At 40.2% G+C, this 24,181-nt stretch overlaps 1 protein-coding gene across 1 annotated transcript in view; it reads right to left on the bottom strand.

Annotated features, from left to right (window-relative positions):
* Positions 1-24,181, bottom strand: part of LOC149204349 (uncharacterized) — a 525,276-nt gene that overhangs the window by 149,677 nt on the left and 351,418 nt on the right. Inside the window, exon 9 of the mRNA XM_089394693.1 lies at positions 23,815-23,889. Coding sequence (XP_089250819.1) covers positions 23,815-23,889 — 75 coding nt within the window. The remainder of the gene's footprint in view (positions 1-23,814; positions 23,890-24,181) is intronic.

Raw genomic sequence — 24,181 nt, 5'->3', positions numbered from 1 at the left:
ACACTTAACTACCACAGAGATGACCAAACTCAAATCATTTCAGTCCTATCACCATTTTACAAAACAAAGAGAAGATACTTACCTCACAAAAAAAATGTTTGCACCTTCATTCACAGAGACATAACACAATCTTGTGTTTCCACAAAGATAAGACTTTGTCATTATTTCGATATTTGACTTCTCTAGATGACTGGGCCTTTAGATATAATTCCATAAAGATAATGAGCCACAGTGATGCTCGCTTGTTACTGGGCTAGCCACAGGAAAATGTTCGCATAAAAGTTGTTACAGGTGGCTCATATACCATACAAAGAAGCTCGTATAAATCACAAACAATACAACCACAGATATTTCTTGCATAACTACAATAAATGTCACATATAAGCTCCTGACTATAGTAGCTTGGATCCATATCATCATTATTGGATCATCAATACAAGTTATCTCATTAGCATTTGCAAAGTGATAAGGTACCACAGATTTCGCACAAAGGAGCTACACGAGGAACAGACAACAGAAAGAGTTTGATACTGAAATGTCCATAGGGAGGAGAAGGCTCAGATGCCATAGAAAACAATGAATGACACACACAGAGTTCTCAAAGATCGACGAATGCCATATATAGTTCAACGAATTGTCATAGAGATCATAGATAAGAGCTTAGTTGCAAATTTTCACATACAAAAATACCATAGAAAACTTTCATATATCAAATCAATTCACATGAATGCCACAGAGAAAAGATGTATACGTGATGCCATAGAAATTACATAATGAGCCCAGATCATGAGATGATAAGCTACAGGAAACTTTTGATCGAATTTCAGACATACCTCAATGTAATGACCTTAGGTCCGCAAGAGTTTAGAGAGTTAGATGCCTTGGATTTCATAGATCTTCATAGGAGATAAGAGGCTCAAGTCGCAAGAGATATAATGCCTTAAGACACAAACTTCTTCATAATATCGGTGCTATAGGAAGCTTCAATAATAGAGGTATGACGCCATAGGATGTTGAAGTTTCTAAGTTTACTTAGTTAGAAACCCTCCATGCACTTTATCTGATTTATTCCTACCTACATGTTATTTTCCTTAACAAGTTATTTACAATCTAAATACTGAAAATAAACGCTAGTGCATGCTCAACATATTACAGATCAACAATTAAAAGAACCAAGAACAAACACACCATATGACACCATTATTTTTGGACTAATTTCCCTGGAAAAAACCCAATGTGGGAAAACTGGTGCAGCTATCTGAGAGTTTTCTTATTAAGCAATATCAGAGTACAATCTAGGTGTCGAAACTGGCCTACCCAACAGAAAATTTCCTTGGCAGTAATACCTCTCAGTTTCTGACAAATCTACTGGTTGAAAACCCAGATAATCCTTCCGGAAACTACTCAGCATCAATCTGCCCCAGAAACCCCAACGTTTGCCCAATCTGGACTGTGTCAGCCTCTCCTGGCCTAGCGTTGGCCCTGTGTCAGCCCCAGGAGGCCCTGCGTCAGCTCTCTGACCCTCTACGTCAGCTACGCTAGCCTCTCTAGTGCTCTGCACAGCACTTAGTTGCCTTTGCGTGGCCCTGCGTGAGCACTGGTTGCTCCTGTGTCACTCTCTCTAGCTACTCTGTTGCTCTCCTGGCATTATCTCTGCCTCTCTGTCTCCATGTGCTCAATGCCCCTCAGCTACTCTTCGATCACTGATTCTACCTCTCTTAGCAAACCTCACTCTAGAGAATAGAATGACTAATCACTCTGGTGTATTCTCCAAGTGACCCTCAAGCCTCCTCTTATACTTTTCCTGTTGACATATCAACGGCCGAGATTAAGTCCCTAATCAACGGCTAAGATTAGATCTGGCTTGATCCATGTCTTTTGGACCATTCTAACACAAATTCATATCAATACACATTAATATTTTATTTTCCCTAAGTTTAGACTTAGGGACTCCATTAAAAATATTAATTATTTTAATATCTCCTCATCTATTTAGAATCTTCCCAAACCCTTTTTGGGTATTGGAGATCTCATGTGCCCCAACCTCTCGACCAAATTTCGTGGCTAGAGCACATCCGATGCTACCCCAAATCAACATAGGACTCGGCCTAGATTGCAAACCCCACTGTAGGGTTCAGATCTTATCATTTTTCCACATAGATAATCTAGATGACATCCTCCATTTATGAATCCTTACCTCATTTCAAATTCAGATGCAATTTACTTTACCACCATCTAGATCACAAGAGATTGAATTGTCATTACAAAGGAACTCGGATCATCCAGAATTCACTACCTTCAGATCTTTTTCCATAGAGCTTCTTAATTCGGATTAGATATGACTACAAATTGAGGGTGCTTTGATCATCATTAAGCTAGCAACTGTAACCACCCCTCCCACATTTACCCACTTTAATTGGCTTGTCAAGGTAAACATGAGTTGAGGGTTACTATGATATGACCCAACCTCCTAAGAACAGTTAAGGAAGTGGATACGACAAACTTGAACTTTACTGGCCTTCCTCACAAGCTACAGAACACCCAAGAGCTAAACAAACACTCCCAATGCCCAAACCCTGAGTTGGAATGTTTTTTTAGAGACCTAGGCTCCCAACCGCATGCATTATAATGTGAAAATTCCTACACTCAAGGAACCCCTACTGCAGCAAAACTGAATTTACTTCAACTACTTGATTTTAATATGCATTATCAAGTTATTTTCTGAATAATACTGAAGTAAATTACTTCTGCAACCTACACCAATTTAATTTGATTACATGAAACAAGAAACTGAGCAAAGAACAAGACACATAAGACACCATTATTTTTGGACAAAATAGTCCTCGGAAAAACCCAATGCGAGAAAATCGGTGCAGCAGCTCTGAGGGTTTTATATTATTAAGCAGTAGTTCTGAATACAATGTTAGATGTCCTCCCAGCAATCCAACTATAGAGAAAAATATAATGGTGGAAAACTGAGTGAGATTACCTCACTTCACCTGGCAGTTTCCAGATGATCCGACAGCAAAACTGGCTAACTCTGGCTATCTCTGCGCTAGCCTTGCGTCAGCCTTACGGGCTCTGCATCAGCCCTGCGTTGTCTCTTTTGCCTCCTGGAACCTCTACGTCAACCTATCACAGCTATTCCGGCATCTTCTCGACAGTTCCGGATTTCTGCGTGAAGGCAGCCTCACTTCTACACTAGCCCTTCTGGCTCTGCGTCAAGACTGTGTGGGCCTAGATTGGCCCAATGTCACTTGTTCTAGCTGTTGCGTTGCCTCCACTAGTAGCTCTCCGCCTCTCTGCCCAATTTTCCTGAACTATCCCTGCCCCTCTACTACAGAATGACCACTTTGTTCGAAATTCTCAGCCTTCTAGTCCCAGAATTTGAACTCTAGATCAATTTGTTCTCTCTGTGTGTATTTATAAATGAACCCCAAGCCTCCTTATACTTTTCTCGTTGAGACTTCAACAGCCGAGATTAAGTCTCTAATCAACGGCTAAAATTAAAACTTGACTTGATCTGCATTCTAGAACATTCTCACCAATATTTTGATTAATACCCATTAATACTTTAATTTTCCTAAGTTTAGACTTAGGAACCCCATTAAAAGTATTAATTATTTTAATAAAATACAATCTAGGGGGAATTTCACCAAACGATTTTTGGGTTCTTTAGAACTCATGTGCCTTAGCTTCTCCACCAATTTTCATGGATAAGGCACATCTGATGCTACCAAAAACTAACACTCCCTCTCAGTAAGGAAAGTGCTCTAGCAACAATGTCCAACTGCATGTTGCTCTTTCTCTGAAGCATCTCCTTTATGTACAGTTGTTGCCACCAACACTGTGTTGTTGATGCCACTATACTACTGCCCATGACACTGCTACATCTATACTACAACTCCCTCTGCATTTGTTGCTAACACTGCCACTGCTAGTTTTGCACTGTGTCATTTTCCAATTGCTACTGCTCAGCAACAGAAAAGCATCCCAAATTTTTGAACTAACTGTGTTCAGCATAATACCATGTGAATGTTGGAATCTAACTACTACTAGTCTCTGACCCTATGAATCTTCTGCGTTGTTGTTGACTTCTGTACTGCTGCCAACCTTGCTTTCCGCTGACCAGTCTCTAGTCTCAGGCTATTGCATCTGTCTCTCCAACCAACCCACTGCATCATCTGACCCTAAGTCCATCTCGATATTACTGAATCTTGGGCTCCTGTAGCAAGGAATTGATCCAAGAGGTGGGTTCCGCAATGATCCTACCCACATGTAGTCCTCCCGACTACAGCACAATATCGCCCCATTTCCCTCCTAGAGATAAGTGGGCACTCATGGCAAACGCATCTTTGTCAATTTTTGTTGGATCAGCCTTATGATCATGTTTCTCATCCTTATCATTTTGTTTCAAAGGACAATGGGATGAAAAGTGGCCCATCTCGCCAAATCTGAAACATTTCACCTTCGAAATGTCCTTCTTCTGCTTCTACTTCTATTGTCCCTTTGATGCTAGAGTTGCGTTCTCCTCCTCCTCCTTGGTCTTCATGCCACTCCCACTCCTGCCATTAAGGTTGACCTTAACTAGATTCCTCCTTAATTCTTCTTGTTGAAGGGTTGCCCATATCTCCTCCCATGAAGATAGTCTTTCCCTACCCAATATACTTTGGACGAAGACTTGCCATTCATCCGAGACTCTATTCAGGGTCATCCTTACATCACAGTGCACTGAGGAGTAGACCCCATTGCAACAAGCTGGTCTCTGGTGTCCTAAAGACGTTGAAGATAGGAGTTAACCCCTTCTCCCTTCTGCATCAATGTCCGCTGCAACTTTTGTTCTAAGTATACCTTCCGCTATTCAAAAGAACCATCATACAATGAAGACAAAGCTTCCCACATTTTTCGGGTTGTATCTTTGCCCTGCAAGTGTGAGACCACATGATCTCGAACTCCATCGAGTATGAACCTCTTCGCCTTTCCCTACTCGGCCTTGTAATTCTTCTTCTAATCATTGTCCACGGGAACAGCTACAACACTCTTGATGTAAGCTTCAAGACCGTACTCCTCCAGAACAACGAAGATTATGGTTTTCCATATGACATAGTTGGAAGCTCCTTCCTGCCTATCCTGATCTCTTAGCCTATGTGATGCCATCTCACCCAAATTGTCGAATTGACTCCTCTAGTCACTGTGCAACATTGGTCTACTGCCCAACAAGTGGAAAATTCGAACTTTTGGCGAGAAAAGTCTGTTGAGGAGAAAATTCCCCTTCTATGTCTCTTCGCTCTTTCTCGACGGATTTCTACCCCAGCAGAAACTACGCCCTTGAAGCACTGCGTTGAGGCTCTGCGTCACTTCCTCTGCCTCTGCAAACTCACAAACCGGAAATCATACCTCTCTGTTGACTCTCTCAGAGAGAGATTTCCTCGTAATCTCTGCTTTCCTGACAAGGACTGTGCAATCCCTTCAAGGGGATTCGAATTGTTGCCAAATTCAGCTATTGGCCTCTCTGCTCAACGCTGGATTTGCTCTTCCTGTTTCAAAATCAATGCTCTGATACCATGTGAAAATTCCTACACTCAAGGAACCCCTACTGCAGCAAAATTGAATTTACTTCACCTACCTGATTTTTATATACATTATCAAGTTATTTTCTGAATAATACTGAAGTAAATTACTTTTGCAGCCTACACCAATTTAATTTGATTACATGAAACAAGAAACTGAGCAAAGAACAAGATGCATAGGACACCGTTATTTTTGGGCAAAATAGTCCCCGGAAAAACGCAATGTGGGAAAACTGGTGCAGCAGCTCTGAGGGTTTTATATTATTAAGCAGTAGTTTTGAATACAATGTTGGATGCCCTCCTGGCAATCCAGGTACAGAGAAAAATATAATGGCGGAAAACTAAGTGAGATTACCTCACTTCACCTGGCAATTTCCGGTTGATCCGAAAGCAAAACTGGCTAACCCCAGCTATCTCTGCGTTGGCCCTGCGTAGGCATTGTGTCAGCCCTGCGCTATCTCTTCTACCTCGTGGAACATCTGCATCAATCTCTCCCGGTTGTTTCGGCAGCTTCCTGACAGTTCCAAATTTCTGCATGAAGGCAGCCTCACTTCTGCGCTGGCCCTTCTGCCTCTGCGCCAAGACTATGTGGGCCCAGATTGGCCTAGCGTCACTCCTCCTAGCTGCTGCACTGCCTCTCTGCCCAGTATTCCCGGACTATCCCTACCCTTCTGCTGCATAATGACCACTTAGCTCGAAATTCTCAGCTTCCTAGCCCCAGAATTCAAACTCTAGATCAATTCTTTCTCTCTATGTGTATTTCTAAATGAACCCCAAGCCTCTTTCTTATACTTTTCTCGTTGAGACTTCAATGGCCGAGATTAAGTCTCTAACCAACGACTAAGATTAAAACTTGACTTGATCCGCTTTCTAGAAAATTCTCACCCATATTTTGATTAATACACATTAATACTTTAATTTTCCTAAGTTTAGACTTAGGAACCCCATTAAAAATATTAATTATTTTAATAAAATACAATCTGGGTGGAATTTCACCAAACGTTTTTTGGGTTCTTTAAAACTCATGTGCCTTAGCCTCTCCACCAATTTTCGTGGCTAGAGCACACCCGATGGTACCAAAAACTAACAGACAAGTCCTCCATGAGGTTGAGGGCCTCCAAGTGCACACACAAGCCTGCCTAGGCACGATTGTGACAAATTCTTCAGTTCAGAGGTTGCGGTTCCAGGAGCCATCATTTCAGGCTAGCCTCCAAACCATAGCCCAGAACTCAATGAGACTTTCCAGAATGGTAAATAACATCAAGGCAAAGCCATTCATACAAAACTTCATCAAAGACCTGACCTGACCAAGTCTAACCATGACAATCATTTCGTCAAACATATTGAGAACATGTAATCTACAGGTCATGAATGCATATTTAAACATAGGGGTCTGATACTTATTTGAGAATCATTAAGAAGGTCTAATGCCCTCTCATAATAGTTGTCATAACATTTGTTAGCTCATGCATTCATTAACCATTCATCAACTAATCAAACATATCAAGAGCCATAGCTAGAACCTGTTATGGAACCATGCTTATAACTAGCATATAACCAGAATAATAACCATGATAGAACAACCATCAAAACCACATAATAACAAGTACAAGTACTCATAAAATACCATAGGAAAAGAGCTCTTATTAACATATGCAAAAGTCGACCAAGTCAGGGACTTCCATGTGCCACCCGGCTATAGATTGAGCTAAACCAAATCTTTCTTTCAACCAATCACCCCCGTGCCATATTCCAGGCATGAATGTGGGGCTCAAGGCATAAACAACCAAGGCTTCTCGGAGATTAAACCACCTCCACCCTCGTGCTTCCACGATCCCTCCAAAACAGGTCAAGAGATCACATAAGCAAACTGAACCATAAATAACTAGGGCTTCCTAGAGATTAAACCACCTCCATATTTTGGCTACCACGATCCCGCCAAAACCGGTCAAGAGATCACTAAGCCCAAAACAAGCTTGGATCCCTCATAATTTATTCGCCATTACCTTGAGAAATTTCCTTATCTCCACCCACCTATTAAGGGCTTCCCGGAGATTAAACCACCTACACCCCCAACCATTGGGAATTATCCTGAGACCACCTCAACCGGTTCCTAAATCTTTCGGCAATCCAAAGCTCAACCAAATAAAAGAACCCCATAACACCATGGCTATCCGAAAATGGCAAGGCAACGCTGAAGCCACTGTCACTCCTGGCAAAACCCATGCCAATGATAGCAAGAGAACCAAATACACAAATGCATGTAGTATGCATTCACAAACCAGCTAGGAAATTATGCATGCAACATGTTACCTACAAGTCTTCCTATTGAAGTTTCTTGATCCAATCTTCCTTGCTTGTCCTTTGCTTTCCTTGTCCTTCCTTTGCCTTCCTTTCTCCAATGCTAGAATGCTCCAAGAATGCTCTAAGTGTGCAATAGTATGACAGTAGAGAGAGCTCCAAAACTGAACTGACAAAAGCCTGTGAACTGATCCTCATAAGCCTTTTTAACATTGAGGCCTCCATTTTCTTCAATTTACTCTATTTTTCCTTCAATTTTCCTCTCATGCAAACCTGTGACCTTTCATCTCCCTTTTCTCCTATTTTCCTTTATTTTCATAAATAAATGTCAATTATTGTCTCTTTTCCTTTGTCAATTTCCTTAACCATAATAAACCGAAAATGACACCCACCAGGATGTTTTGGCCAACATTCAGCTTGGAATGTGTCCGATGTGGAAATTCCTAGACTCGAAGGAACCCCTATTGCAGCAAATCTGAATCTATTTCACCTACTTGACTTTTTTAAATTACATTCATCAAGTTATTCTTTTGAATACTAAAGCAAATTACTTCTGCAGCCTACACTAATTAAATATTTGATCTCATGAAACAGAAAACAAAGAAAAGAACAAGATACATAGGACACACTTATTTTTTGACACGATAGTCCTCGGAAAAACCCAATGCGGGAAAACCGGTGTAGCAGTTCTGAGGGTTTATTATTATGCAAGATAAATATCTGAATAAATATCTAGGATGCTCGTCTAGCAATCCTTTACAAAGAAAAATATTGGCGGAAAATCTGAGTGAGTTTTACCTCATTTCACTTGACAGAATTCCAGTTGATCCGGCGCAAGACTAGCTAACCCCAATTATTTCTACGTCACCTCTTCTGCCCTCTACGTCAGCTTTCCTGGCTATTCCAGTAGTTCTGGTTGTTCCAGATATTCCCAGCAATTCCGACTTCTGCCCTATGCGTTAACTTTCCCAGCTGTTCTAGCAGTTCCCAGTTGATCCGGCAGTTCCCAGCGATTCTGATTGTTCCCAACAGTTCCGGCTTCTGCCCTCTGCATCAGCTTTCTCAGTTGTTCCAGAGGTTCCGGCAGTTCCAACTTCTACCCTTTGCGTCAGCTTTCCCGACTGTTCCAGTAGTTCCGAGCAGTTCCAATTGTTCTTGGCAATTCCGGCTTCTGCGTGACAGGCATCTTTTCTGCTCTACTAGCTCTCTCTGCCTCTTTGTCTATATTCTCCGGAAAGTCCTTCTCCCAGATTCTCACTGCCCCTCTATTGTAGAATGATCACTTAATTCGAAATCCTTAGCAAACCCTACCCTAGGAATCGAATTCTTGATCAATTCGTTCTCTCCGTGTGTGTTTCCAAATGAACCCCAAGCCTCCATTTTATACTTTTCTTGTTCAGTCTTCAACAATCGAGATTAAGTCTCTAATCAACGGCTAAGATTAAAACATGACTTGATCTGCCTTCTAGATCATTCTTACCATATTTTGATTAATACCCATTAATATTTCAATTTCCCTAAGTTTAGACTTAGGAACTCCATTAAAAATATTAATTATTTTAATAAAATACAATCCGAGTGGAATTTCACCAAACGGATTTTGGGTTCTTTAGAAGTCATGTGCCTTAGCCTCTCCACCAATTTTCAAGGCTAGATCACTTTCGATGCTACCAAAAACAAACACTCCCTTTTAGCGAGGAAAGTGCTCTAGCAACAATGTCCACCTGCATGTTGCTCTGTTTTTGAAGCACCTTCTTTCTGTCTGCCACCAACACTGCGCTACTGCTGCTACTGTACTGCTATCCATGACACTGCCACTGCCACTGCTACATCTGTACTACAACTCCCTCTCAAATGTTTGATCTGTTATGTTGCTAGCACTGCCACTGCTAACACTGCATCTGTACTGCAACTCAGTTGCTGAGAGAAGCAACTAAAAAACATCCAAAATTAGTTTAACTTAATTGTGTTCAACATAATACAATGAATGTTGGAATCTCAATGTTGTTGATTCTGACCCTCTGAATCTTCTACATTGCTGCTGACTCCTGCATTGTGCCATCTGCACTACTGCTAACCTTGCTCTGCACTAATCAATCTCTAGTCCCTAGCTACTACATCTGTCCTCGAAACTCTCCACTGGATCATCTGAGACTAAGTCCATCTCACTACTGCTGAATCTTGGGCTCCCGTAGCAAGGAATTGATCCAAGACGTGGACTCCTCAAGGATCCTGCCCACATGTAGTCCTACCGACTACAGCACAATATCGCCCCATCTCCCTCCTGGAGATGAGTAGGCACTCATGGCAAACTCATCCTCATTAATATTTGTTGAAGCAGCCTTAGGATCATGTTTCTCATCCTTGTCTTTTTTCTTCAAAGGACACTGGGATGCATAGTGGCCCATCTCACCACAACTGAAACATTTCACCTTCGAAACGTCCTTCTTTTGCTTCAGCTTTGGCTTGTGTTGTGCCTTCGATGCTAGAGTTGCGTTTTCCTCCTCCTCCTTCGTCTTTGTGGCACTCCCATTGCTGCCACTGAGGTTGACCTTCACTAGGTCCCTCCTTAACTCCTCATGTTGAAGAGAAACCCACATCTCCTCCCATGAAGGTAGTTTCTCTCTGCCCAATATGCTTTGGAGAAAAACTTGTCATTCATCTGAGACTCCATTCAGGGCTATCCTCACCATTGCGATTGGCTGAGGAGTGGACCCCACTGCAACAAGCTGGTCTCTAGTGTCCTGAAGACGCTAAAGATAGACGTTCACCCCTTCTCCTTTCTGCATTAATGTCCGCTGCAACTTTTGTTCTAGGTACATCTTCCGTTGTTCGGAAGAGCCTTCATATAGTGAAGACAAGGCTTCCCACATCTCTCGGGCTGTATCCTTGCCCTGCAAGTGTGAGACCACATGATCTTGAACTCCATTGACAATGAGCCTCTTTGCCTTCCCCTGCTCGGCTTTGTACTTCTTCTTTTGATCATTGTCAACAGGAACAGCTACAACACTATTGGCATAGGCCTCAAGATCATATTCCTCTAGAACAGCTAAGAATTTGGTCTTCCATATGACATAGTTGGAAGCACATTCCAACCTGTCCTGATCTCTGAGCCCATGTGATGCCATCTCACCCAACTGTCGAACTGACTCTAGACACTTCTTAGCACTGCTCAGCTACTCAGCAAGTGAGAAATCTGAACTTTGTGGTGGAATGTTCTCTAAGGAGAAAATTCCCCTTCTATGTGTCTTCGTTCTTTTCTAGTGGATCTCTGCCCCCGCAGAAACTACGCCCTTCAAGCACTGCACTGAGGCTCTACGTCACTCCCTCTGCTTCTACAAACTCACGAACTGGAAATCTTACCTCTCTGTCGTCTCACTTGGAGAGAGATTTCCGCAGATCTGCTTCCCGGCAAGGACTACGCAATCCCTTCAAGGGGATTCGAATTGCTGCCGAAATTCAGCCTCACTGTTCAGCATTGGATCTGCTCTTCCTATTTCAAAATCAATGCTTTGATACCATGTGAAAATTCCTCGACTCGAAGGAACCCCTACTGCAACAAATCTGAATCTACTTCACCTACTTGTTTTTTCTAAATTACATTCATCACGGTATTCTTCTGAATGCTAAAGCAAATTACTTCTACAACCTACACTAATTAAATATTTGATCTCATAAAACTGAAAACAGAGCAAAGAACAAGATACATAGGACACACTTATTTTTGGACACAATAGTCCCCGAAAAAACCCAACGCAGGAAAACCGGTATAGCAGTTCTGAGGGTTTATTATTATGTAGGAGAAATATCTGAATACATATCTAGGATGCTCGTCTCGCAATCCTTTACAGAGAAAAATACTGGTGGAAAATCTGAGTGAGTTTTACCTCACTTCACCCGGAAAAATTCTGGTTAATCCGACACAAGACTGGCTAACCCCAGCTACTTTTGCGTCAGCTTTCCCGGTTGTTCTGGCAGTTCCCAGCAGTTCCGGTTGTTCTCGGCAGTTCCGGCTTCTGCCCTCTACATCAGCGTTCCCAGCTGTTCCGGCAATTCCCAACAGTTTTGGCTGTTCCTGGCAATTCCAGTTGTTCCCGGCTATTCCAGCAGTTCCCGACAGTTTTGGCTGTTCCCAGCAGTTCCAGTTGTTCTCGGCAGTTCCGGCTTTTGCCCTTTGTGTCAGCTTTCCCGGCTGTTCCGGTTGTTCCCGGCAATTCCAACTTCTGCCCTCTGTGTCAGCTTTCCCGGTTGTTCCCGACAGTTCCGGTTGTTCTTGGCAGTTCCGACTTCTGCGTGGTAGGCAGCTTTTCTGCTCTGCTGGCTCTCTCTGCCTCTCTGTCTATATTCTCCAGAAAGTCCTTCCCCCGGATTCTCACTGTTGCCCCTCTACTGCGGAATGATCAGTTAATTCGAAATCCTTAACAAACCCTGCCCTAGGAATTGAATTCTTGATCAATTTGTTCTCTCCGTGTGTGTTTCCAAATGAACCCCAAGCCTCCATTTTATATTTTTCTTGTTGAGTCTTCAACAGTCAAGATTAAGTCTCTAATCAACGGCTAAGATTAAACATGACTTGATCCGCCTTCTAGAGCATTCTCACCCATATTTTGATTAATACCCATCAATATTTTAATTTCCCTAAGTTTAGACTTAGGAACTCCATTAAAAATATTAATTACTTTAATAAAATACAATCCAGGTGGAATTTCACCAAATGGTTTCTGGGTTCTTTAGAACTCATGTGCCTTTCCCTCTCCACCAGCTTTCAAGGCCAGAGCACTTCCAATGCTACCAAAAACTAACATCCCATGACCTTGGTCTTATTTTGCCTTTATTAACCTTATTACATGAACTTTTAACCTGGGGCTATTACATACCCCTCCCCCTTAGGGAAACGTTGTTCTCAGTGTTTTATGACACCTATGACTAGCAAAATCGGTGAAAACCAAAACATACTGCCCATGGAGCTTTATAACACAGTTCAATGCAGTATTTACAATGAACAACCTGCTGAAAAGCAAAACCAACATGACAAACATAACAACATGACGACCATACCTCTTACTAGAACTTTATAACACAACTCATTACAGTACTTACAAGAACAACCACATATACTTATGCACATTTGCTTCAACCAGCAAATAATCATACTGTCTATGGAGCCTTATAAATCCATCTCGGTACAATATTCACAATAAAATACACATATATACATATGCGCATCTGCTTTAACCAGCAAATAAAAGGATATGATAATTGCGTCCGCAATAAGGGAATCCAGAGCAGTGTTGCAGGAATCGCCCCCCCCCCCCCCGGATCCAAAGGCAGAATCGCGGATCGGAGCAAATCGATCCGGAATCCCCACTGGAAGCGCGATTCCGTTTTGGAGGTGGCGCGATTCCGGGCAAAAAAAACGATTCCTGCCATTTCATGTTGCGGCCCCCCGGAATCGCGGTTCGGCAGACGCTTCGGGCACGGGGTGGCGCCACGCAACCTGCCCGGAAGCGCACGCCACCCGCACGCCACCCAGGCGCAACCCGGACGCAACCCCGCGGGCAGCGAATTAAACATATTTTTTTTTTTAATTTCTTTTAAAGTTTAACTTAACTAGCATGAGGGGGTGGGTTAGGTGAGTTTAGGGTGACTTTAGAAAAGAATAAAGCCCCCATTCTCTTCTCATTTGCTCACTTTGAGTTTATGAGAGTTGGAGAAGAGAAGAGAGGAGAGGAGAAGAGAAGAGAGGAAAGGAGAGGAGAAGAGAGGAGAGCTTGGAGGAGTGAAGAAGGAGGAGCTAGGAGAAGGAGGAGGAGCTTGGAGGACTTCATCTACAAGAGCTAAAGAGGTAAGTTCAAACCCCAAACTCCCTTGTTTTTTTGAAAAAAAAATTGTATTTTTCTCCTCTCTCTCCTACTCTTTCCCATTGTTTCTACTTGCTCCTTTATTTACAGGTTGTCCACCACCTATATCCATATTCCAAGATGGTGTTCTTTTGGCTTCTATGTATCATTCCACTCTTGGTTTTAATGATGGCAAGGGTGAGGAATAGAGGGGAAGAGGAAGGGGATGAACTTGGTCCTAATAGTAGTGACCCAATGTATGATGAGGAGGAAGGGTTTGAAGAGGAAGGGGATGAACTTGAAGAGGACACTGAAGCACAAGATGGGAAAGGTACATCAAATCCCTTGTGGAACTATGTGACCAAACTTGAAGGGGGAAAGGGTGGTGGATCTTACAAATGGATGTGCCCTCATGGTTGTCATGGAGGAAAACCATATACGGGTTCATATACCCGTCTGAGGAGGCATCTTTGTGGGGTGCTAGACAGTGATGAAAAAAAGGGTTCTGTGGGGGTAACCATTTGCCCAAACATTTCAAGTGAACAAAGACAAAAATACATCAAAATAGAGATGGCTGCACAACGAAAAAACAAGAAACAAAAAACTCATTCTGAATCAAGTGCAACCTCTAAATTTGGTAGTTGCCCATCTCCTCATGGTACTTTTGCAACCTCTGGAGGTAGAAAAACAATAGGGGATTTCCTTAATGTTACTGGGAGGGATGATGTGGATGGAAAGATAGTCCGTTTTCTTTGTGCTTGCGGTGTACCATTCAATGTGCTTCGCTCTCCCTATTGGCATGAAATGGTAAAGGCCATCAATGAAGCCCCAAAAGGATACAAGGCCCCCAACTATGAGAAAGCTAGAACAGTGTTATTAGAAAGAGAAAAAGCTAAGGTTCAAAGAGCTTTGACACGTTTTACACATGAGTGGGTGGATTCTGGGGTATCCATTGTATCAGATGGGTGGACAAATATTAGAAACCAACATTTGATAAATGTTCTTGGTGTTTCTTCTAGTGGTGCAGTATTTATTGCATCTCATGACTCCTCCTCCATCAGTCCAACTGCACCAAACATTGCAGATCTCCTATTGAAATCAATCAAAGATGTTGGTCCGAATAATGTGGTTCAAGTGATCACAGATAATGCAGCAAATTGTAAGTTAGCAGGAAAAATTATTGAGCGTACTCATCCACACATCTTTTGGTCTGGGTGCCTGGTTCACACATTGAACCTTTTGATGCATGATATTGTGAAACACAAAGATTGTGGGTGGATTGCTGAGGTTTACAAGAAAGGGAAGCAGCTCATTAAATTCATCACAGGGCATACAAGGGTAAACTACTTCTATGGCACTTACTCCAAGTTGCAATTGCTTAAAATTGCAAAGACAAGATTTGCTAGTTATTACCTCACCTTTAGGCGGCTAGTGAGGGTGAGACAAGCTTTAACTAATCTGGTGTGTGCTGAAACATGGGATGAAATTAACGTCAGTACAGATGGTGCTAATGAAGTCAAGGACACTGTTCTTGACAGTTACTTTTGGTCACAGGTTAAATATGTTTTGCAATTCACCAAACCAATTTATTACATGATCAAGTTTGCAGATTCAGATCGACCAGTAATTGGGGAGGTGTATGAGCAAATGGATAGCATGTTGGGGCAGATTAAAGACATTGTTGAGCCTAGAGATACCACCTTGTACAATTATATTCGTGAAGAGGTGGAAAAACGATGGGATATGCTAAATGTTCCATTGCATGCATTAGCATATGTTTTGACACCTAAATACTATCATCCATCATGGCTTTCAAAACCAGCACCTGGGGGGGGAGTCAGGAGAAAACCACACCAAGATAAAGAGGTTCACGAAAAATATATGGCTGCATTGAGTAGATTAATCCCTGATGAGGAGGAGGCTGCATTGGTACGGAGACAGGTGAGCAACTATACGAGCAACACTGGTCCATTTTCGAGCATGCATGCAATTCAAGATCGAGAGCATTTTTCTGCTCTTGAGTGGTGGAACATGCATGGAGGGCTTACTCCACTTCTACAGAGTTTGGCATTGCGGGTGCTATCACAGGTGGTAAACACTTCTTCTGCAGAGAGGTGTTGGAGCTCTTATTCTTTCATCCACAGTGTTAAAAGGAACAGGTTGAATTTAGACCGGGCAGAGAGCTTGGTTTATGTTCATTACAACTTGCGATTGTTGTCCCATTACTGTGAAGATGCAAAGTCTAATAAAGACTTGTTGACTTGGGACAAGAATCCAGAGGAGCCCAATTTGGAGGATGGAGTGTTGCGACTAGAGCAATTAGAGGATTCTCTTATCCAGGTATGTCCATTGTGGTATGAATTTTCCAATTTTCCCTTATAAAGCATTTCTCTAATTCATGTTTTTAATTTTTTTGTTAACTAGTGTTTTTTTTTTTTGCATGAATTTTTTGAGCGATTCTAGGATGATGACACGGGTGTTGATATGCCACCACCCCCACCCCCATCTGGTCCCTTGGTTTCTAGGTTCCATGGTTCAACACCAACGGCAGGGGGTTCTTCTTCATCAGTTCCAGTGCCACGACTTACACAGGGACCATCTTCTTCATTGCCACCACGTGGAGGCCCGCCATCACATTCTATTCGTGGTGGAAGGAGGAGAGATTAGTAGATATATTCACAATCTACTTCTTTTTGTCATAGATTACTCATTAGACTTGTAGACTTGTGAATTTGAATTTTGAACCTTTTTGGCTTGGCGGTGACCAAGTGACATATTTTGTAAACATTATTATTTGAATTTTGGACATGACAAATGTTGACAGTTGCTCACTTGCTAGATAAATCATAATATGCTCTATGTTTTATGTTTTATAATATGCTTAAATGTTTTATGTTTTATAATATGCTTAAAAATTTGATGTATGTTTGTAATAGCTAGAATATAGATGATTGTTGTACATACTAGTAACTACAATGGAATCATGGATGCCATATCTATCTTGATTTATGCAAAAATATGCATGTTTTCATGTCTTCTACAATTAATTTGGTATTTGGGATGTTTGTTTTGAGTATAAATGCAAAAAAAAATATAAAAATATATATATATAGCAGACGCTTCCGCGGACGCTTCGCTCCCTAGATTTTTGGAAAATGACGCTTCCGCGCTCCGCGCTTCCGCTTCGCTCCCGCTTCGTGCAACATTGATCCAGAGGCTCACACCTCCACCCTCAAAGTAATACCAGAATTCGCCTCCTTCCCAGGAAGTCCGGAATCCATTGCCAAAGTCAAACCTGCATCCAATGTCCAGCATTATGATCCTTGCGCTACATGTGCCCTAAGTGAACAATTACTGACTCATTGTTCCAAGGCACACTCCCAATGTGCTATTGATTCCATCTGGCAATGCTAATGACCAAAACAATTTCATTCCACGACCTTCCCTTCTCCGCTACACAATCCCTCGAACAATTCGGTCACCCCCCTTCCATGAAGTCACTCACCTTCCAAGTTCTCCAACATCCCCTTCCCAAGCGATCCATCCCTTGGCAAGGTTTCCTCACATCGGAAAGTCCAAAAACCGAGGCATATTCCTGCCTCAAAACCATCATACCGATCATAGCATGCTCATGGAAATCAATGGACACTATTGGGTACCAATGTCCCACAATGGACCTGCTCCTGGATGCTTCACCATCATACTGCTGCCTATTCCAATTCCTTTTGCTACTGCTGCTAATTCTTGCAGTCAAATACAACCCTCCCAAACCAAGCATTTTCCTGCTTTCATGTACCAAGCACATAATTGCTATTAGACTAAAAAGGAATTGAAATATATTCAAATCATAACTCTTTGGTGGCCCGTCAATAAGGTACACTTGCGATTCTGTTTACTTCCTACCACAACAAGTCAAACTAACTCTTCAATCAAATCATCATGTATAAACATATCACATCCAGTTAGCTAAAAACAAAACCATCATAAATCATAATCATAAATCACATGCAACCATCATAAATCATAATCATAGATCTCATGCATAGTTAAAAACTGAAATAAAATATTGATACTTATCTTTCAATGATTCTTTTTCTTTTGCCTTTGTTCTTTGTCCTTTTCATACATACACTGAATCGATTGCTAAACTCGGCAAGTACCCAATACCTTCTCTTCTCTTTAACCACATATACACACTGGTTTGGTTTTCCAAACCTAGCAAGCACCCAGTGCCTTATCTTCTCTTCAAACAACAAGGGAATCCAGAGACTAAACTACCTCCTCCCTCAATATTAGCAACAAGGGTATCTCGAGACTAAACCACCTCTACCCTCAATAGCAACATGGGTATCCCAAGACTAAACCGCCTCTACCCTCAATAGCAACAACAAGGGCATCCAAAGACTATACCGCCTCAACCCTCTATAACAACAACAAGGTTCCAGACAGTCCCATACCTTCCTGTCCCATAACATTGTACAACACATACACATACACAATATACAACACAACACATACATCTACACTCGGCGTACAACACCACACATACACCTACACTCGGTGTACTACACAATACATATACATACACACTATACAATATAATGAATACACATGTCGCGACACAACGCCTACACAATACCCATAACACAGTACCACATATATACAACACAACATGTACGACATGTACACAATACCACATGTACACGACACCCCCTGAACAATGTGTACACAGCACCACATATACACAACACCACCTGCACAACGTGTACAAAGCATCACATGTACACATCACCACATGCGGACAGCACCATATGTACAACATGTACACAACACCACATGTACACAGCACCACATGTACAATGTGTACAACGCATTGCAAGTCAAATACCTAGAAGTCAAATAAATAGAGCCATCCACGAGATCAAGAAGAAAGATTGAATAAATAAAACCCCAAAAATTATTTAAAAATGAGGAAAAATAATATATAAGGGTTAGAAATAATTTACAAAATATTTACAATAATCTACAAGAGAATATTGGCTCTTATTAGCAAATAATTCATCAATAGCCCAAGAATAGAATTTGCAAGATAATTTGATGGAAATAATTTTAATTTTAATGCACAAACCCAAACTTTGCAAAAATAGATTCGTTAGATAAGCTCAGGGTCCAAACAAAATGCAATCACCTCAAAGTCCTTGAACTTGGGCTTCCCCCAAGCTCTGAATCATCTGAAATATCTCTATACACTTGAAAAATAGATCATTAGTTTCATAGGGGTTTGATTCACACAAATAGGCTAGAGATCTAGAGATACCCGCTAGATCTGCCACTGCCTAAGTGTTTACTCTAGCCCAAAACCTAAAGCAAGATACTTGTGCTAATAGATAGTCCAACCACTAGCTATGAAACAATAAACTTCAATGATAGCATAAATTAGAGCATTAAACACATTCAGCACATACCATGAATCATTAAGCGAGAGACACTTTGAGTTTGAATTGAAACCCCAAAGTCTTTATTAATGCAAAAATTCCAACAGAGCTTAGGTCAGTACAAAAAAAATTGATCTAGTGAGATCGAGATACAATGAGGAGCTTGAGAGCTTCCTTGTATAGAAAAATGAGAGTGAATAAACCCTCCCCCCACCCCCCCAAGTGGAAATAACAGCTAGTTGCATTGATCCATGACTTGATCCTTGATGAAAAAAATTCAATCACTTGATTAGTTGGCACAAATCTCCAAAACATTTCAACCTTCCTTGTTCATTTTGCTAGAGGGGTCAAACTTTGACTTCTAGACCATAGAGGACCTCCAAAAAATAGACTTATCATTACTTGTGCAAAATAATTCTTTGTTTGGTCCAACAAAATTCTATTTGCTAGGAAAATAATCTTTTTTGCCCCAACGAATTTCTAGACTAGATCCTTATGCCTTGGAAATGAGACATTTTATCTTTGACTTGAATTTTTCCTTTGAAAATAGCCTCAAATAATTTTTTTATGAATTTTCCACTTGGAGGGTAATTAATTTTCCCTTCATTTTATTTTTTGGATAATTTATGGCTAATATTAATTTTGTTTTTGCCAGAAATTAAAATTAAAAAGACTCAAGAGGGGATTAATTATTTTTTCCACCCTCTATCTAAAAAGTATTTTGGTAATGGTGTTCTAATTGTGAGGAACCATTTACCAAAAATATTTCTAAACACACTTTTACATAAAATATTACAAATTCAACCCTTAGAAGGGGAAATACACATAGACATAGCCCACTTGAGACTCAATCAGATTTTGCAACAAGGCACATGATCTAGTATGAAAAACATAGACTCGATTAACACTAGGACTCACCATGGACCTTATCAATGAACTCCACCCTAACTTTGGGGTATATCTAGGAGAAAAACTCTGCCAATCATTTGTGTTTACAAACACACATAATTTGGGGAGGTTAACAAACTCCCTAGAGTGAAACCCTTTGAGAAGAATCATAGGCTTACCTAGGTGTTGTTACATGGCTTAATTGTCATACTATAATCATTTCTACAATAAACTTGCAGAATTATGGATTACAATGATGATATTGACTAAAAAAATGTGTCTACTGCTTTATACCCTACTTCTTGGACTATTGATATGTACATGGTCAATAGGGGCTGAATTCAAGTAGGGTACCTATTAGATAAATGTGGAGTAAAAGCTTGAATTCATCAAAATTGATGATGTAATATGGCTTCTTGATGATGATATCTTAGATGAAGAGTTGTGTTTGGAGATGCACCCTTTCACAATGTTGAGATGCCTTGCAGTGAGAAGCACTTTTTGACCCTTCTTAGCACCTTCCTTGATGGAGATGCTCACTTTATGAGGATGACATCGTGTTGGAGAGCTACTTTTCCTACACGTGAGAAACAAGTCATTTATTATGTTTTATCATTATGTAAACCTATCTTTAGGTTGCCTTGTGACTTATTATCCTTGTTGAACACTTGAAGTAATGCTTTTAGGGCTTTTAGTGTAAATTAACATAAAATCGACTTGGTTGCCCTCATAGAGGGAAGTCAAATTGTCTTTGATCATCATCACAGACACTCAATTCTTTCTCTTGCAAAGAGTGTGCACAAGTTCTCTGTTTCGCTTGCCTAAATAGGGTATTTGAATTGTCTTGAGGAAGATATATTTTGCACGGAGAGACTTCCTATGGATTGATGAAGTGATGCCTGCTTGAATGGTGTAAGTTTAATGTTATTTTTCATCGATTTTGCATGAACTAATGAAATTAAGGTTTATCTTCTGCCATATTAAAAATTGCAATATCATTTATGAACTCTTGTTTCTTATTATGCAAAATTTGTCATCAGGAATCCATCAAAGGAACTATATTGCATCTTTGACTTTAAATCCACTAAAGAAGAAAGTCGCTAGGGTTTGGAGGTCAAACAGTTTTTCTCTCTCCTACCTCTCTATTCAAGGTCCTCTTGTCTTGACATCATCCTATTGACTCCATTGCCCATTTGACTAAATGCATTAATTATTATGTGTCAATCATCACAAATTTTCCAATATTTTAATTTTATGGTAAACTAGGGTTAGGGTTCGATTAAATCTGCATTTCATAGCATAATTGCACCTATACGTTATTAACCTTTCAGTAGGAGTTGCATCCGTTTATCATTGAGAAGCAAAATCTATCATTTTATGCATGTTTTTCCCCAATTTTAGAGCTAACGTCTAGGTCTTGTTTGTTATGTTATGCATTTTCAGCCACTAAAAACATATAGTTAAACTATCCCTTTTTTACCCCCTTCCAATAGCCTTAAGCCATTGTTTAGTATGCCATGAATAGGTTATTTCCATTGTTTTGTATAATGTTTTGCATGTTGTAAAACTGCATACTCTTCAAACCCTAACTTCTAAAAATGTTTTATAAGTTGATGTTGGCTACTGGAACAGCCTACTTAAACATCCATAGACATTATCTAAGCCTCCAAGGTTTTGCCGGTAGTTTTCTCCAATCCAACATCTCTTTTTCACCCCAAGCCTTTCTTGGTTGAAAACCATTTTAGGGTGTGTAGAAAGTTCCTTAGAGAGCCATTTGCACAAAACAATAGAGGAGAAGCCATTAAGGTGACAGTGGTCACTAATCTCATTGTTGTCCTATACCTAAAATGCCTAGTGAGGCTTTGCACTAGGCTACTAGATTTTGTGATAATAGTGACAACTAGTTGAGCAACCCTCAAGCTATACAAATACACACACACACACAGAATGTAGAATGCTATTAATCCTCCCAACTATTGGTGGGAATTGTTTCCTTAAACGCTCCATTTCAATGGTTTTTCCAAATAAAAGAAATCATAGATAATTGTATCATATGTCATAACTCTTTGCAACAACCCCAAAATTATCCAAGTGCCACCTAGGAGGGGCCCTCACCAAGCTATAGAGATATGAACATGTAATTATATTATGCTTGAATGTCCAGAAGGTCCTAGCAAATAGATATCACCATAAGATATGCCTTATATTTCCTGCTTTTAGCATTGAACACAATATAGATCAAAGATCTATAATTTACTAAGTATTTCTTTAACTAACAGACCTTCATGGAGAACCAACCAACACAAAAAATTATTTTTAAATGACTTGCATACTTATGCAAGACTCTGCCATAACTTCCCCCTTGTTAGAAAATCAGAAAGGCAGAAAGATTTTCTTATGTTGATAATTACTTGTGATTTTCTTGTATTCTTTGTTAACTTTGTTTATGTTCTTCTTTTATCTTCTTCACATCAAGCAATCATCAAAATAAAACATGAATATCAACGACACTAGATGTAGGCACTCAACCAGGGCTACAACCCCTCTCTAGGGCAAAACCCAGTGAAACACTTCCACTAATCAAATTGAGATAGACCAAGACCTTAGACCTAACCAAAAGACCTTCCTCCTCCACCAAGTCAGCCTTCCAAGATGATTCGGAAAACTTTAGTAGTTTCTTCTTGTCCAACAGCTTCAGTGTAACAACAATCCAGAATTTCAGCCCCCAACATCAAAATTTCAGCCCCCAGCTTCAAAATTTCGACCGTATTGCAGCCCAGCAACTTCGACCTCCCTAGCAACTTCAAAATTTCACACATGTGAGAGTAGAGAGAGAGAATAAGACTTATTTTTCTTGACAAAGATTTCCTTCTCCTTTGCTAGGGTTTTAACTTTTCTCCCTCTTCCTTGAACTTCGCACCCTTTTTTGCCTCCAGCTACTGCAAATCAAACTTCTTGTGGATGTGCTCCAAATGAGTCGAGTTGATACCTTTTTATAGTGGTTTTTTCCACCCTAATTAGGTCGACTTGTCCAAGTTGAGGCCGAATTGGTGGAAGAGGCCTAAATGGCCTATTTTACATAAAAATAAATTTATTCTTTGATAGATGAAGCCCAAGAAGGGTCTTTTACAAAGACAATGAAGCCTACAATGGAGGTTTTGACCTAAAAGCATGAAACCCTGCTTTAATAAGTCAATTTCTTTTATAATAAAATTCATTTTTCTTTCTTTTGACAAATACATTACATCATGACTCAAATACAATTATGAAGACGAATACTAATTACATTTTTCAACACCCCCTCCTCTCAAAGTCATTGATTCCCCAATTCCTATTTAGGCACAAAGTAATAGAGATATCAAGTCTAGATCTAGTACAAAGTTTTTGACATCAAATTTGGAGGAATTCCCATTACTCCACTTCCAATCTCTATGATACAATTACGAATCCTAAATATGGCATTTGAAGTACCAACTTTCAGGGATTAAAATAATATTGTAATGTGTTATATTTCAAGTATCATATCTAGTTCCAGCTCTGTAGAATAGGAAAAATATAAGTTGTGTAAGGAAAATCAATTCTAAACCATAATAAAAAGTAAGCAAAAATAAGACTCTAAGTCATTTAGAATAATTAATTATAACAACAACATTCTAAATTAAAAGACCATAGGCATATGAGATTACCTAGTATTCGATATTAGAACAAAAATACTTAGATCAAAAAGATGCATCCTTCAGCCAAATGAGAATCTTAAAAGTAACAAAGATTGTAACATACCGCTAAAGAATTTAGAACATTATGAGCTCCTGATAAATGCAAGCTTACATTGGCCATGGGAATTCCTGCATGCAACTACAAGCAACTAGAATCAATTATAAATGATATGCAATTCTATGCAAGGTTCAAATAAAAATCAAAACATTAATGAAGAAATGTGATTTATGAGGAAAAGCATATTTTCATTACAATTTAAACATAAACTTGTAATCACACATCCTATATTTTATTAAATTCAATAGTTAATATGTCGATTGATATGAAGACATATAGAGATCATGCTTTGGCGGAGGAACAACATTTAGAAAACAGAAAGAAGAACAAACAATGAAATTAGCTAAAATCAAACTCTTAGACTTGCATGGGC

Source organism: Pinus tabuliformis, chromosome 1_2 (genome assembly GCF_031772625.1).
Source record: "Pinus tabuliformis cultivar Carrire ecotype Pingquan chromosome 1_2, CPIR1, whole genome shotgun sequence".
Lineage (NCBI taxonomy): Eukaryota > Viridiplantae > Streptophyta > Pinopsida > Pinales > Pinaceae > Pinus > Pinus tabuliformis.
This window is presented reverse-complemented; position numbering and strand designations above follow the sequence as displayed.